Source organism: Somniosus microcephalus, chromosome 34, assembly GCF_052327205.1.
Source record: "Somniosus microcephalus isolate GS21.2 chromosome 34, FLI_Smic_1.0, whole genome shotgun sequence".
Classification (NCBI taxonomy): domain Eukaryota; kingdom Metazoa; phylum Chordata; class Chondrichthyes; order Squaliformes; family Somniosidae; genus Somniosus; species Somniosus microcephalus.
This window is the reverse complement of record NC_141020.1, coordinates 11,094,296-11,111,771: the sequence shown is the minus strand read 5'-3', so window position 1 is coordinate 11,111,771 and position 17,476 is coordinate 11,094,296. Positions and strand designations below refer to the sequence as shown.

Sequence of the window (17,476 nt, the reverse complement as noted above, 5' to 3'; positions counted from 1 at the left end):
ATTTGGTCTGCTTTTCTCTGACTTCTTGTCAGTTCAGGACAGGTGGAATGCTATTTAACTTTGGTGGATGGCAAGCAAAGACCAAAATGAAAGAAACTACTGTTCCTGAGGTGCTGACTGTACCCTGTGTGCCCACACACTGGAAGACCTGCATCCAGACCATCACCAGCTGCAGACAGGAACTGTGGCCTTTCCACCAGGCTGAAGAAGGTGGAGGTTATGGCCCAGGTAGAATCTCGTCCTCACTACTCAACATCATTACAACTACTCACATTTCTATTAGTCTTGTCGTGTCAGCCGTGGCTCAGTGGGCCGCACTCTCGCCTCTGAGTCAGAAGGTCGTGGGTTCGTAGTCCCCGCTCCAGAGACTTGAGCACAGAAATCTAGGCCGACACTCCAGTGCAGTGCTGAGGGAGCGCTGCACTGTCGGAGGGGCCGTCTCTCAGATGAGACGTTAAACTGAGGCCCCGTCTGCCCTCTCAGACGGATGTGAAAGATCCCATGGCACTATGTCGAAGAAGAGCAGGAGAGTTATCCCTGGCGTCCTGGCCAATATTTATCCCTCAACCAACATCACTAAAAAAACAGATTATCTGGTCATTATCACATTGCTCTTTGTGGGAGCTTGCTGTGCGCAAATTGGCTGCTGCGTTTCCCACATCAACAGTGACTACACTTCAAAAAGTTCTTCATTGGCTGCAAAGTGGTCATGAAATGCGTGATAGAAATGCGAGTATTTCTTATTGCACTGACGTGCAGGAAGACACTCAAATAGCTTTACATTAAGAAGGAAATTGAACAAAAATGGAAAGTGCATCCCATACAAGCACAGTTGATGCATTACCTGCCCTTTCACCTCCTCCCTTCCTACCGTCCAGGGCCCCAAACACTTCCTCTGGGTGAAGCAGCGATTTACTTGTACTTCTCGCAATTTAGTATACTGTATTCGCTGCTCACGATGTGGTCTCCTCTACACTGTCGAGACCAAATGCAGATTGGGCGATCGGTTTGCTGAACCACCTCCGTTCAGTCCGCAAGAGTGACCCCGAGCTTCCGGTCACCTGTCACTTTAATTCTCCGCTCCACTCCCACTCTGACCTCTCTGTCCTCAGCCTCTTACACTGTTCCAATGGAGCTCAACGGAAGTTCGTGGAATATCTCTCTACTCGGCGCTTTACAACCGTAACACTGAGTTTAACAACAGATTTATAGAGCGTATTTAACGTAACAAAACGTCCCAAGGCACTTCACAAGCACGATATCAATAAAAACATTCTTGACATCGAGCCACATAAGGAGATATCAGGACAGGCGACCAAAAGCTTGGTCAAAGAGGAAGGTTTTAAGGAGCGTCTTAAAGGAAGAGAGAGAGGTGGAGAGGTTTAGGGAGGGAATTCCAGAGCTCGGGGCCCAGGCAGCTGAAGGCACGGCCGCCAGTGGTGGAGCGATTAAAATCGGGGGATGCGCAAGAGGCCAGAATTGGAGGAGTGCAGAGATCTCGGAGGGTTGTGGGGCTGGAGGAGGTTACAGAGATAGGGAGGGGGGGGGGGGTTGGGGTGCGAGTCCATGGAAGGATTTGAAAACAAGGATTTGAAAATTGAGGTGTTGCTGGACCGGGAGCCAGTGAAGGTCAGCGAGCATAGGGGATGATGGGTGAACGAGACTTGGTGGGAGTTAAGATACAACTTTAGATCTAAACCACCGTTCCCATTTCCTCTTGGACAATGGCGCTGTAACTGATGCTATTTGCTCTTCCGACCAGTAAGTGGCGCTGTAACTGATGCTATTTGCTCTTCCGACCAGTAAGTGGCGCTGTAACTGATACTATTTGCTCTTCCGACCAGTAAGTGGCGCTGTAACTGCTGCTATTTGCTCCTCTGACCGCCGAGTGGTGCTGTCGAGTGGTGCTGTAATGGAGGTTGGCTGCACCAGAGCCACTGGGAGGGTTGGAGGTGCGGGCTGGGGCTCGGGGTCAGGATCCCCTCTTCGGTACCTGGCCCAGAGGGGTGGTCCGCACCCCTGGGGACCCTGTCTTTCTTCTGCCACATTCCTTTGCTCGCCTCTCCCTCTGCTATTCTGTGGTAACCATTCCCACCTCCTCTGGACTCAACTTTTGCTTCTATACTTGTCTCATTATCACTTCATTTTGCCTTCATTGCTTTGGCAGTCAGTGGCTCAGTGGGCAGCACTCTCGCCTCTGAAGTCAGCTGGTCATGGGTTCAAGTCCCCACTCCAGAGATTTGAGCACAAAATCCAGGCTGACGCTCCCAGTGCAGTGCTGAGGGAGTGCCGCACTGTTGGAGCGTGCCATCTTTCGGATGAGACGTTAAACCGAGGCCCCGTCTGCTCTCTCAGGTGGACGTAAAGGATCCCGTGGTCCTGGCCAATAGTTATCCCTCAACCAACATCACTAAAAAAGCAGATTATCTGGTCGTTATCATATTGCTGTTTGTGGGAGCTTGCTGTGCGCAAATTGGCTGCCGCGTTTCACTACATTACAACAGTGACTACACTTCAAAAAGTACTTAATTGGCTGTAAAGCGCTTTGGGACGTCCTGAGGTTGTGAAAGGCGCTGTAGAAAATGCAGGTCTTTTCTTCTATTTAATCACAGACCTTTCCATTTCCCTGACTCTGCACCTGCATAGAAGCTCTTCATAGAATCTTACAGCACAGGAGGCCTTTCGGCCCATCCTGCCTGTGCTAGCTCTTTGAAAGGGTAATCAGTCTCCACTCCCCTGCTCCTTCCCCATAGCCACGCTCAGCTGGATCCGCCGAGTGGCGCTGTCCCAACTGCTATTTGCTCCTCCAACCGCCGAGTGGCGCTGTAACTGATGCTATTTGCTCTTCCGACCAGTAAGTGGCGCTGTAACTAATGCTATTTGCTCTTCCGACCAGTAAGTGGCGCTGTAACTAATGCTATTTGCTCTTCCGACCAGTAAGTGGCGCTGTAACTAATGCTATTTGCTCTTCCGACCAGTAAGTGGCGCTGTAACTAATGCTATTTAACAACAGAAAATGCTGGAAAAACTCAGCAGGTCAGGCAACATCCATGGAGAGAAATTTGAGTTGACGTTTCGGGTCGAACCCTTCTTCAAAACTGGAAAGAAAAGAAAATAGATCGAAGGCAGGGCTGCAAAAGTGTAAAAGAGACAATAAAAGGTATACGAAGCTAGACGAGATGGTAATAGGCTGAGATTAGGTGTGAAGTGTACTTGCAGGGCAAGAGATAGCTGCCAGGTGTGAGAGCGAAACAAAAGGAAAGGGGGGGGGGGGGGGAAGGAGTGGAAAAATTACAAGTGAAAATGTAATAGGGGCCGAGGTTATGATCTGAAATTGTTGAACTCAATATTGAGGCCGGAAGGCTGCAAAGTGCCTAATCGGAAGATGAGGTGCTGTTCCTCGAGTTTACGTTGAGCTTCCGTGGAACAATACAAGAGGCCAAGGACGGTGAGGTCCGAGTGGGAATGGAGCGGTGAATTAAAATGACAGGCGACTGGAAGCTCGGGGTCACCCTTACGGACTGAACGGAGGTGTTCCGCAAAGCGGTCAACCAATCTGCGTTTGGTCTCCCCAATGTAGAGGAGACCGCATCGTGAGCAGCGAACACAGTATACTAGATTGCGAGAAGTACAAGTAAATCGCTGTTTCACCTGGAAGGGGTGTTTGGGGCCCTGGACAGTGGGAAGGGGGGAGGTATAGGGGCAGTAACTGAAGCTATTTGCTCCTCCGACCAGTAAGTGGCGCTGTAACTGGTGCTATTTGCTCTTCCGACCAGTAAGTGGCGATGTAACTGGTGCTGTTTGCTCCTCCGACCAGTAAGTGGCGCTGTAACAGATGCTATTTGGTCTTCCGACCGCCGAGTGGCGCTGTAACTGAAATAAAAACAGAAAATGCTGCAAATACTCAGCAGGCCAGGCAGCATCTGTAGAGAGAGAAACAGAGTTAACGTTTCAGCTCTTGTGGCCTTTCGTCAGAACTGGAAAAAGTTGGAGATGTAACAGGTTTTAAGCAAGTACTGAGGCTGGGAAAGGGGGGAAGGGAAGGAAAGAACAAAAGGGAAGGTCTGTGATAGGGTGGAAGGCAGAAGAGATTAAATGACAAAAGGGATGATGGTGCAAGGCAAAAGGAGATGGTAATGGGACAAGTAAAGAAACAATAGATGGCTCTAGATGAGGTGTGAATGGCAGAATGGTCGACAGCTGCCATGGGAGAGAGAAAAAAGGATAGGGGCAGAGGTTATGGCCTGAAATTGTTGAACTTGATGTTGGGTCCAGAAGGCTGTAAAGTGCCTAATCGAAAGATGAGGTGCTGTTCCTTGAGCTTACGCTGAGCTTCATTGGAACAGTGTAGGAGGCCGAGGACGGAGAGGTCAGAGTGGGAGTGGCGCGAAGAATTAAAGTGACAGGCGACCGGAAGCTCGGGGTCACGCTTATGGACTGAACGGAGGTATTCCGCAAAGCAGTCACCCAATCTGCGTTTGGTCTCCCCAGTGTAGAGGAGACCGCACTGAGAGTAGTGAATGCAGTATACTAAATTGCAAGAAGTACAAGTAAATCGCTGTCCCTGCTGCTATTTGCTTCTCCTTCTTCTTCCTCTTAGGCAGTCCCTCGGAACCAAGGATGACTTGCTTCCACATTATAAATGAGTTCTCAGGTGACTGATGAGTCCAATGCGGGACCTACAGTCTCTGTCACAGGTGGGGCAGACAGTGGTTGAAGGGGCAGGTGGGGTGCTTGGGTTGACGTGCGCTCCTTGCGCTGCCTGCGCTTGGCTTCCGCTTGCTCCCGGCGAAGAGGCTCGAGTGTTCGGCACCTTCCCGGATGCTTCTCCTCCACTTTGTGCGGTCTTGGGCCAGGGATTCCCAGGTGTCGGTGGGGATGTTGCACTTTTTAAAAGAGGCTTTGAGGGTGTCCTTGAAGCGTTTCCTCTGCCCACCTGGGGCTCTGTTGCCGTGTCGGAGCTCCGAGTAGAGCGCTTGTTTTGGGAGTCTTGTATCGGGCATGTGGACGATGTGACCCGTCCATCGGAGCTAATCGAGCGTGGTCAAAGCTTCGACGCTGGGGATGTTGGCCTGAGCGAGAATACTGTTGGTGCGCCTATCCTGCCAATGGATTGGCAGGATCTTGCGGAGGCAGCGTTGGTGGTACCTCTCCAGTACTTTGAGGTGCCTGCTGTACATGGTCTATGTCTCTGAGGCATACAGCAGGGCAGGTATCACTGCTGCTCTGTAGACCATAAGCTTGGTGTCAGGTTTGAGGTCCTGGTCTTCAAACACTTTCTTCGAAGGCGACCGAAGGCTGCACTGGCACACTGAAGGCAGTGTTCGACTTCGTCATCGACGTCTGCCCTTGTTGACAGTAGGCTCCTGAGGTATGGAAAGTGGTCCACGTTGTCCAAGGCCTTGTCATGGATTTTGGGGGGGGGGGGGGAGGCAGTACTGTGTGGCGGGGGCAGGTTGGTAGAGGACCTTTGTCTTACGGGTGTTTAGTGTAAGGCCCATGCTCTCTAATGCTTCGGTGAAGGCGTTAACGATGGTTTGGAGTTCGACCTCCGAGTGTGCGCAGACGGAAGCGTCGTCTGCATACTGTAATACCGCAACCATTAGAGCATGCAGTTGAATCCTCCGACCACCCAGAGGCGCTGTAACTGGTGCTATTTGCTTCTCCGACTGCCGAGTGGCGCTGTCCCTGCTATTTGCGCCAGCTATGAGAGTGTGCAGTTGAATCCTCCAATTGCTGGTGGCGCTGCAACTAATGCTTTTTGTTCCTCCGACCGCTGAGTGGCGCTGTCCCTGCTATTTGCGCCAGCTATGTCAGGTTGCAGTTTGCTCCTCCGACCGCCAGTGGCGCTGTAACTGATGCTATTTGCTCCTCCGACCGGCAGTGGCGCTGTTGCTGCTGCTATTTGCTCCTTAGGCCGCCGAGTGGCGCTGTCCCTACTATTTGCGCCAGCTATGTCAGATTGCAGTTTGCTCCTCCGACCGCCAATGGCGCTGTCGCTGCTGCTATTTGCTCCTCCGACCGCCGAGTGGCGCTGTCCCTGGTATTTGCGCCAGCTATGAGAGTGTGCAGTTGAATCCTCCGATCGCCAGTGGCGCTGTAACTGATGCTATCTGCTCCACCGACCGTTGAGTGGCGCTGCTCCTGCTATTTACGCCAGCTATGACAGTTTGCAGGTTGCTCCTCCGACCGCCGAGTGGCGCTGTCCCTGCTGTTATTTGCTCCTCCGATCGCCAGTGGCGCTGTCCCTGCTGCTATTTGCTCCTCCGACCGCCAGTGGCGGTGTCCCTGCTGCTATTTGCTCCTCCGACCGCCAAGTGGCGCTGTCCCTGCTACTATTTGCTCCTCCGACCGCCAGTGGCGCTGTAACTGCTGCTACTTGCTCCTCCGACCGACAAGTGGCGCTGTCGCTCCTGCTATTTGCTCCTCCGATCGCCAGTGGCGCTGTCGCTGCTCTGCGAGGAGTCCTCCGAGTGCAGTGCCCCTCTGTGACCGGAGGACCGAGCGGCGGGCCCCGCACTCTCACTCCACCAGCCGCTGTTGCCTGATGGCGGCTCTCCGCGCCCTTGGGGCCTTGCGCCGGGACTTTTACTCGCACTTTGCCCGCAAGCGGATCGGCTTCTGCAGCAGGAGCCAGGGCCAGAGCCGGGCCCAGGCCCAGTCCGGGCCTAGGACAGGAGCCGTGGCTTCGAGTGCGGGCCGACCTGGGCTGAGCGAGCTGGACAGGGCGGATGCCTGGGTGAGGAGCCGTAGTCAGAGAGCAGAGAGCAAAGAGCAGAGACTAGAATCTAGACCGGATCAAAATCAATATCCACAAACTCTAAACTACTCTGAAATATAAATATATAGTGCATAATAAAACAAGATAAACAGTTTAAAATTAAATAATTAAACACTGCATATATATGTATTTATTATAATATGTATATGTATTTTTAAAATATATAAATATATTTATTACATGTGCATTTATATAATATGCAAATTTATATAATATATACAAATATATATATATCCCTCTTGCAATAACGGCCAATATTCCAGTTGCCTTCCTAATTACTTGCTGTACTTGTATTTGTGTGTATTATCTATATACGCGCAACGTTCCCTCTAACTTTTTTTCGGTGCGTGGCCCCTTTAACAGGCTTTCGGTGCGTGGCCCCTTTAACAGGCTGCGGGGCCTATTCAAATATCCGCACACGCGGGGTTTTTCCCCAATGTAAAGCCTCCAGACCGCTGTGCAGCTTAACTGGAGCGTTGTACATGTATATGTGTATGTATTTATATTTACATATATATATATATACGTCTCATCCAAAAGACGGCCCCTCCGGCAGTGCCGCGCTCCCTCAGCACTGCACTGGAGTGTCAGCCTAGATTATGTGCTCAAGTTCCTGGAGTGGGACTGGAACCCACAACCTACTGACTCAGAGGAATGATTAAGATAGTGGCTCTCGCATGGCGTTGCTCAGAGTAAGCTGGATAAAGCTGGTTTCTAAGGGCAGGAGTGGTGCTCTGCATAATGCACAGTATTTTTCTGCTGCTAAGGTAGGACTGTGCCAAACGTGGGCTGTCCCTTTAGAAACATAGAAGATAGGAGCAGGAGTAGGCCATTCGGCCCCTCGAGCCTGCTCTGCCATTTAATGAGATCATGGCTGATCATCCAAATTCAGTACCCTGTCCCTGCTTTCTCCCCATATCCCTTGATCCCTTTAGCCTCAAGAAATATATCCAACTCCTTCTTGAATATATTTAATGAATTGGCCTCCACTGCCTTCTGTGGTAGAGAATCCCACAGGTTCAACACTCTGGGTGAAGAAATTCCTCCTCATCTCAGTCCTAAATGGCTTACCCCTTATCCTTAGACTGTGACCCCTGATTCTGGACTCCCCCGCCATCGGGAACATCCTTCCTGCATCCAGTCTGTCTCGCCCTGTTAGAATTTTATAAGTTTCAATGAGATCCCCTCATTCTTCTAAACTCCAGCGAGTATAAGCCCAATCAACCCAATCTCTCCTCATATGTCATTCCTGCCATCCCAGGTATCAGTCTGGTGAATCTTCGCTGCACTCCCTCCATGGCAAGAACATCCTCAGATAAGGCGACCAGAACTGCACACAATACTCAAGGTGTGGTCTCACCAAGGCCCTGTACAACTGCAGCAAGACATCCTTGCTCCTGTACTCGAATCCTCTCGCTATGTAGGCCAACATACCATGTTCCCGTGCGCCTGCTGCCCTTGCCCTTCTAGGTGGAAGAGGTCGCGGGTTTGGGAGGTGCTGTCGAAGAAGCCTTGGCGAGTTGCTGCAGTGCATCTTGTCGATTGTACACACTGCAGCCACGGTGCGCCGGTGGTGCTGTTTATATTTATTTACCGAATGTCTTTCTCTTTTTGCAGATGGTCAGGAAGGCCCATGAAACGGGTATGAATTTTTTTTAACTCGTATATCATTTTAAAGTAATTTCATGTGATGTTTCCTGGCAACCAAAAATAACTGGGCCGCAACCATCCTGCTTCATTAAAGTTTGGTCCACTTTTGTGGGTCCAATTCCCACTCCAGAGACTTGAGCACAAAATCTAGGCTGACACTCCCAGTGCAGTGCTGAGGGAGTGCTGCACTGTCGGAGGTGCCGTCTTTCGGATGAGACGTTAAACTGAGGCCCCGTCCGCTCTCTCGGGTGGACGTAAAAGATCCCACGGCCACTATTTTGAAGAAGAGCAGGGGGGGGGCTCTCCCCGGTGTCCTAGGGCCAATATTTATCCCTCAATCAACATCACTAAAACGGAGATTATCTGGCCATTATCACATTGCTGTTAGTGGGAGCTTGCTGTGCGCAAATTGGCTGCCGCATTTCCCTACATCACAACAGTGACTACACTTCAAAAAGTACTTCATTGGCTGTAAAGTGCTTTGGGACGTCCGGTGGGTTGGGAAAGACGCTATAGAAATGCAAGTCTTTTTTTTTTTGTCGATTTTTGCTGGGATTTTCTGTTTGGAATTATTGAGAATAACCTTACGTTTTTGCAGTTTTTTTGGGCAATACAAAAAAGGTGCAAATTTTTCTGAAGTGCCGTCCAAATTTCCTCCCCCCCCCCCCCCCCCCCCCCCGCGCGGCTTATTTGGCAACGGTAGCAGATGGACCTGAGCAGTAGGAGCCGGGGGGCCCCCCAGCAGGTTATGTGCCAAATTACCTGATCTCAGTCAGGAGCAGGAGTTGGGGTGCTACAGCTGTGGCACCAGTGCCCCTGGACCTAGGGGATGAGAAATATCCGCCAGCATTCCCTGGATGACAATCTCGGCGACTCCCGATTTTAGTTTTGGATTTCAGGCGAGGGCAGAATTGGGCTGGGCTGCGATTCTCTCCCCTCTTTCCCCCCCCCCCGCCATGGTTAAATAGCCGGCCCATGCTGACTGGGCTGACACTCCAAGGACGGCCAGTTGCAGGAGGCAGCACACACGCGGGGAAAGAGTTGGCACCCTCGGCGACGGAGGGAAGAATGAAAGGGATAGGAGTTGAGCTGTATGGCGTTACAGGGTTGTGACCTTGCACCACTCCTCTTTTCCGCAGGGTTTCTCTCCTGGTTTCGGAACGGGCTCCTAGCAACCGGAGTGGGAGTGATATCCTACATGCAGAGTGACGTGGGGAGAGAGGCGGCTTATGGTGAGTAGCAGCGCACCAAAAGACTCCACAAAAATCTAGGCTGACACTCCCAGTGCAGTGCTGAGGGAGTGCTGCACTGTCGGAGGTGCCGTCGTTCGGATGAGACGAGGCCCCGTCTGCCCCCTCGGGGGAAGATAAAAGACCCCACAGTACTATTGGAAGAAATCCAGGGGAGTTACCCCAGTGTCCTGGGCCAATATTTATCCTTTAGCCAACATCACTTAAAAAAGATTATCTGGTCATTATCACTGACATGAATCAGTCATTCATGAAAGAAAGACTTAGGGAATAATACTGAGCGGCCTACGGGTGGCGTTGTCCAGGGAGAGTATAAATACTCGGGCATGGGCCCAGCTTGCGCAGGACATTCTTAACAGGAACTAGTGAAGGACACAACTAGACCACCATGTTGTAAAGCAGTTGATTGAAGCTTTGTTTAACGCTTAGACCAAGTGCCTAGTAGTTTTCTTACGTCAATCACTTTGCTGTCTGTGGGAGCTTGCTGTGCGCAAATTGGCTACTGCGATTCCTACAACAGTGACCACACTTCAAAAAGTATTTCATTGGCCGTAAAACGACTTGGGGCATCCAGGCGCTATATAAATGCAAGTCTTTTTCTTTTCCAGTGTGCGCTTGCCCCTTAATTTGTAAACCTCTTGATAGCAGCCATGCTATCCCCATGCCAGCTGCATTACATTGAGGTGTGTGCTAATGAATATTTTACTTCCAAGCCTGTAAGCAGTTTAAGACTCGGACTGTGAGCGCAGATCATCAACAACAACGACAACTTGCATTTATATATCGCCTTTTAATGTAGTAAAACATCCCAAGGCGCTTCACAGGAGCGATTATCAAACAAAATTTGACACCGAGCCACGTATGAGGACAGGGGAGCTTGGTCAAAGAGGCAGGTTTTAAGGAGCCTCTTAAAGAAGGAGAGGCGGAGAGGTTTAAGAAGGGAATTCCAGAGCTTAGAGCCGAGGCAACTGAAGGCGCGGCTGTCAGTGGTGGAGCGATCGAGGCCCGAATTGATTGTCTCCCTGGACTGGATGGGATTTGTTGTTTTGGTCTCGCGCACCATGCCATTGAGCGAACGCTGATATTGCTGCACTGACATCAGGGAATACCTTTATCCAGCTAGATACTGGGAAGACCGAAGGCATTGTCTTCGCTCCCCGCCACGAACGCCGTTCCCTAGCCACCGCTTCCAGCCCTCTCCCTGGCATCTGCCTGAGGCTGAACTAGACTGTTCACAACCTTGGGGTGTCATATTTGACCCCGAGATGAGCTTCCGACCACATATCCACGCCATCGCTAAGATCGCCTATTCCACCTCCGGAACATCGCTCGACTCGGCCCCCGGCCTCAGCTCACCACCTGCTGAAACCCTCATCCATGCCTTTGTTACCTCCAGACTTACATAGAAACATAGAAGATAGGAGCAGGAGTAGGTCATTCGGCCCCTCGAGCCTGCTCCGCCATTCAATGAGATCATGGCTGATTCCAAATTCAGTACCCTGTCCCTGCCTTCTCCCCATATCCCTTGATCCCTTTAGCCTCAAGAAATATATCCAACTCCTTCTTGAATATATTTAATGAATTGGCCTCAACTGCCTTCTATGGTAGAGAATTCCACAGGTTCACCACTCTCTGGGTGAAGAAATTCCTCCTCATCTCTGTCTTAAATGGCTTACCCCTTATCCTTAGACTGTGACCCCTGGTTCTGGACTCCCCGGCCATCGAGAACATCCTTTCTGCATCTAGTCTGTCCAGTCCTGTTAGAATTTTATAAGTTTCAATGAGATCCCCTCTCATTCTTCTAAACTCCAGCAAGTATAAGCCCAATCGACCCAATCTCTCCTCATACGTCACTCCTGCCATCCCAGGTATCAGTCTGGTGAATCTTCGCTGCACTCCCTCCATGGCAAGAACATCCTTCCTCAGATAAGGCGACCAAAACTGCACACAATACTCAAGGTGTGGTCTCACCAAGGCCCAAACAACTGCAGCAAGACATCCTTGCTCCTGTACTCGAATCCTATCGCTACGAAGGCCAACATACCATTTGCCTTCTTAACCGCCTGCTGCACCTGCATGCTTACCTTCAGCGACTGGTGCACAAGGACACCCAGGTCTCGTTGCACTTCCCCTTCTCCCAATCTATTGCCGTTCAGATAATCTGTCTTCCTGTTTTTGCCACCAAAATGGATAACCTCGCATTTATTCACATTATACTGCATCTGCCATGCTTCTGCCCAATCACCCAACCCGTCCAAATCATACTGGAGTTTCTCGGCATCCTCCTCACAGCACACACGCCCACCCAGACTTGACGATTCCAACGCACTCCTGACTAGCCTTCCATTTTCTACCCTCCATAAACTTGAGGTGATCCAAAACTCGACTGCCCGTGTCCTAACTCGCACCAAGTCCCATTCGCCCTTCACCCCTGTGCTCGCTGAGCTCCATTGGCTCCCGGTTAAGCAAGGCCTCGATTTTTAAATTCTCCTCCTTGTGTTCAAATCCCTCCATGGCCTCGTACCCTCCCTATCTCTGTAACCTCCTCCAGTCCTACGACCGTCCTCTAATTCTGGTCCTTTGAGCATCCCCGATTTTAATCGCTCCACCATTGACGGCCGTGCTTTCAGCTGCCAAGCTCTGGAAATTCCCTCCCTAAACCACTCCGCCCCTCTCTCCTCCTTTCAGACGCTCCTTAAAACCTGTCCATTTGAGTAAGCTTTTGGTCACCTGCCCTAATATCTGCTTATGTGCCTTGGTGTCAAATTTAGTTTGATAATCGCTCCTATGCAGCATCTTGTCACATTTTACTATGTTAAAGGTGCTATATAAATAAAAGTTGTTGTTGTTGTATCTAACCCGTGCTGTACCTGCCCTGGGAGTGTTTGATGGGACAGTGTAGAGGGAGCTTTACTCTGTATCTAACCCGTGCTGTACCTGCCCTGGGAGTGTTTGATGGGACAGTGTAGAGGGAGCTTTACTCTGCATCTAACTTGTGCTGTACCTGCCCTGGGAATGTTTGATGGGACAGTGTAGAGGGAGCTTTACTTTGTATCTAACCCGTGCTGTACCTGCCCTGGGAGTGTTTGATGGGACAGTGTCGAGGTAGCTTTATTCTTTATCTCACTCGTGCTGTACCTGCCCTGGGAGCGTTTGACAGGATAGTGTAGAGGGAGCTTTACTCTGTATCTAACCTGTGCTGTACCTGCCCTGGGAGTGTTTGATGGGACAGTGTAGAGGGAGCTTTACTCTGTATATAACTTGTGCTGTACCTGCCCTGGGAATGTTTGATGGGACAGTGTAGAGGGAGCTTTACTTTGTATCTAACCCGTGCTGTACCTGCCCTGGGAGTGTTTGATGGGACAGTGTAGAGGGAGCTTTACTCTGTATCTAACTTGTGCTGTACCTGCCCTGGGAATGTTTGATGGGACAGTGTAGAGGGAGCTTTACTCTGTATCTAACCTGTGCTGTACCTGCCCTGGGAGTGTTTGATGGGACAGTGTAGAGGGAGCTTTAATCTGTATCTAACCCGTGGTATACCTGCCCTGGGAGTGTTTGATGGGACAGTGTAGAGGGAGCTTTACTCTGTTTCTAACCCATGCTGTACCTGCCCTGGCAGTGTTTGATGAGACATTGTAGAGGGAGCTTTACTCTGTATCTAACCCATGCTGTACCTGCTCTGGGAGTGTTTGATGGGACAGTGTAGAGGGAGCTTTAATTTGTATCTAACCCGTGGTGTACCTGCCCTGGGATTGTTTGATGGGACAGTGTTGAGGTAGCTTTATTCTGTATCTAACCCGTGCTGGAGCTGCTCTGGGAGTGTTTCACGGGACAGTGTAGAGGGAGCTTTACTCTGTATCTAACCCGTGCTGTACCTGCCCTGGGAATGTTTGATGGGACAGTGTAGAGGGAGCTTTACTCTGTATCTAACCCGTGCTGTACCTGCCCTGGGAGTGTTTGATGGGGCAGTGTAGAGGTAGCTTTACTCTGTATCTAACCTGTGCTGTACCTGCCCTGGGAGTATTTGATGGGACAGTGTAGAGGGAGCTTTACTCTGTATCTAACCCGTGCTGTACCTGCCCTGGGAGTGTTTGATGGGACAGTGTCGAGGGAGCTTTACTCTGTATCTAACCCGTGCTGTACCTGCCCTGGGAGTGATTGATGGGACAGTGTAGAGGGAGCTTTACTCTGTATCTAACCCGTGCTGTACCTGCCCTGGGAATGTTTGATGGGACAGTGTAGAGGGAGCTTTACTTTGTATTTAACCCGTGCTGGACCTGCCCTGGGAATGTTTGATGGGACAGTGTAGAGGGAGCTTTACTCTGTATCTAACCCGTGCTGTACCTGCCCTGGGAGTGTTTGATGGGACAGTGTAGAGGGAGCTTTACTCTGTATCTAACCTGTGCTGTACCTGCCCTGGGAATGTTTGATGGGACAGTGTAGAGGGAACTTTACTCTGTATCTAACCCATGGTGTACCTGCCCTGGGAGTGTTTGATGGGACAGTGTTGAGGGAGCTTTATTCTTTATCTCCCTCGTGCTGTACCTGCCCTGGGAGCGTTTGACAGGATAGTGTAGAGGGAGCTTCACTCTGTATCTAACCTGTGCTGTACCTGCCTTGGGAGTGTTTGATGGGACAGTGTCAAAGGAGCTTTACTCTGTCTCTAACCCATGCTGTACCTGCCCTGGGAATGTTTGATGGGACAGTGTAGAGGGAGCTTTACTTTGTATCTAACCCGTGCTGGACCTGCCCTGGGAATGTTTGCTGGGACAGTGTAGCAGGAGCTTTACTCTGTCTCTAACCTGTGCTGTTCCTGCCCTGGCAGTGTTTGATGGGACAGTGTAGAGGGAGCTTTACTGTGTATCTAACCTATGCTGTACCTGCCCTGGGAGTGTTTGATGGGACAGTGTAGAGGGAGCTTTACTCTGTATCTAACCCATGCTGTACCTGCCCTGGGAGCGTTTGATGAAACAGTGTAGAGGGAGCTTTACTTTGTATCTAACCCGTGCTGTACCTGCCCTGGGAATGTTTGATGGGACAGTGTAGCGGGAGCTTTACTCTGTATCTAACCCGTGCTGTACCTGCCCTGGAAGTGTTTGACAGGATAGTGTAGAGGGAGCTTTACTCTGTATCTAACCCGTGCTGGAGCTGCTCTGGGAGTGTTTCATGGGACAGTGTAGAGGGAGCTTTACTCTGTATCTAACCCGTGCTGTACCTGCCCTGGGAATGTTTGATGGGACAGTGTAGAGGGAGCTTTACTCTGTATCTAACCCGTGCTGTACCTGCCCTGGGAGTGTTTGATGGGGCAGTGTAGAGGTAGCTTTACTCTGTATCTAACCTGTGCTGTACCTGCCCTGGGAGTATTTGATGGGATAGTGTAGAGGGAGCTTTACTCTGTATCTAACCCGTGCTGTACCTGCCCTGGGGGTGTTTGATGAGGCAGTGTAGATGGAGCTTTACTCTGTATCTAACCTGTGCTGTACCTGCCTTGGGAGTGTTTGATGGGACAGTGTAGAGGGAGCTTTACTCTGTATCTAACCCGTGCTGTACCTGCCCTGGGAGCGTTTGATGAAACAGTGTCGAGGGAGCTTTACTCTGTATCTAACCCGTGCTGTACCTGCCATGGGAATGTTTGATGGGACAGTGTAGAGGGAGCTTTGCTGTTGTTGGGAGCTTGCTGTCTGCAAAATTGGCTGCTGCGTTTCCTACCTAACACTTCAAAAGTACTTAATTGGGTGTAAAGCGCTTTGGGACGTCCTGAGGTTGTGAAAGCCGCTATTTAATAGCAAGTTCCTTTATCGTCTACATTTATCCACTGAACCCTCACTGAGGGTCTGTGCACCAAACTAATTAAATAAAGGAAACACTGTGCTGTACTCAACCTAAAGGGAGTACTTTAAAAGTTTTATTTTTGCTTATGATCGCTTTGGGACGTCCAGCGGTTGTGAAAGAAGCTGTATAAACGCCAGTGCTTTTCTTTTACTCTTGGCGGATTTTTTTTTTGTGCTTGTCGAGTTTTAACACCTGCTTCCTAACTCCGACCTCTTGCCCCCTCCTTCCTCTCCCAGGGTTCTTCATCCTCGGGGGCGTGTGCATCTCATACGGGGGCGGCTCGTACCTGGCCAACCTCTTCCTGCTGCGGCGGATGATGATGCTGTCGGTGCCAACGGCCGTGGTGAGCGGGCTGGTGGTGGGGACCGTGGCCCTCTTCTGGCTCTGCGCCGTGTCCCTTTACATCGGGCGGCTGGAGGTGGAGTTCATCCACGACGACGACTACGAGGACTTCAAGCCGGAAGATGACGAGGGCAAATCGGACAAGTAATGAGGGCGGGACCGGCGAGGAAAGCAGCCGGGCATGTAACGCTGGGCCTTGCATGTGTAGAAATCTGTATATACATATTATTATGGGCTGCGCAGGCATTTGAAGTTCCTAAATGGCATCAGCTGACGACGCATCAAAGGTACTTCATTGGCTCTGATGTGCTTTGGGACATCGTGAAAGGCGCTATAGAAATGGAGGTTCTTTCTTTACTTAATCATGGGATAAAAGGAGAAAAAAATATTTGTAGAGCTCATGGTGGGGGTTCCTTTCTGTTTCCTTCTAGTTGGGTAGCTCGGTGCGGAGCGGCACCAATCTGGGACGTTCCCCAGTCAGAGTCACCAGTCTGTGCTGGGTTAGCCTGTTTCAGGCTGCGCGGCAAAAAAGGACCCACTCCAATCTGCGGCTAAAGGCAAAACTGAAAAATTCCCACCTAGGTTCCTTCTCCCGATCACTATCCAGTGACCCCATCCCTCCCTGCTGTAACGTGCGTGTGTGTATATATCGGATGAGGATAGGATCGGGCTTGGCTGCAACCCCCTCCCATAGTCGAATAGCCTGCCGCCACTCCCTACCAAGACGAGCGCCTGAATAATGGCTGTCGGGGGAGATACTGGAGGGAGATCTGCGAGACCAGACCCAGCATGAGCCCGCTGCTTTCGGGAAAGGAGGGGAGGATGTTGGGGCTAACCAACGCTTTGTGTTTGTGATGGGCCGAATGGCCTCCTGCCCTGCATAAATTCTGTCGTTTGACTTCCTGCCAACGGACTGGTGTCTTCGAATCGCTCGCTGCTCGCTTCGCCCTCTGCTAGTGCAGCTCTCAGTCAAAGCTTCAGTGTGATAAAGGCGACCTCTTATCTTTGGATTATTTCTAGACGCCTCCATGGGATTGTAAAAAAAAAAGCCTCGGAGCTCAGCTCCCGAGGCCGGACACTTGCCCGCTGAGCACTTTACGAGCAGCTTACGTTTTTTCTGCATTTCAAAAACAAGCAACGAATGAAATAAAATGTGGGTTTCAAAACTTCGGGGCTGTGCTTGTTGTATGTGTGAAAGGTCGGTTAAGGTCGCTGAAAGAAGAATTATTGACCGCTCCTCGGTTCCCATCGACAAGGCAACTCGAGCTCGAAGCTGCTGTGTCCCAGGGTAAACGAATTGGCTTTGAGTTCAGTCAGGAGGCAACGACGTGTTTAGTCTTTTGCATGTAGATGTGTTCAGTTCAATATGTGTACATGCATCTACACTCCATGTTTGGGGGGGTTCCTGTGCGTTTTATGTATATATATATATATATATGTATATCCTATTTTACACCTCAATTTAAAAATTCTCATCTTTGTTTTCAAATCCCTCCATGGCCTCACCCCCTCCCTGTCTCTGTAATCGCCTCCGAGATCTCTGCGCTCCTCCAATTCTGGCCTCTTGCGCATCCCCGATTTTAATCGCTCCACCATTGGCGGCCGTGCTTCCAGCTGCCTG

The 17,476-nt window shown here is 50.6% G+C and overlaps 1 protein-coding gene across 1 annotated transcript; it reads left to right on the top strand.

Annotated features, from left to right (window-relative positions):
• Positions 1 to 6,484: 6,484 nt before the first annotated feature.
• tmem160 (transmembrane protein 160) lies at positions 6,485 to 17,024 on the top strand. The gene is made up of 4 exons (XM_085973379.1): positions 6,485 to 6,739; positions 8,399 to 8,423; positions 9,571 to 9,663; positions 15,750 to 17,024. Exons 1-4 carry the CDS (start codon positions 6,548 to 6,550, stop codon positions 16,001 to 16,003), a joined length of 564 nt encoding a protein of 187 aa, XP_085829505.1. The 5' UTR covers positions 6,485 to 6,547; the 3' UTR covers positions 16,004 to 17,024.
• Positions 17,025 to 17,476: the final 452 nt, after the last annotated feature.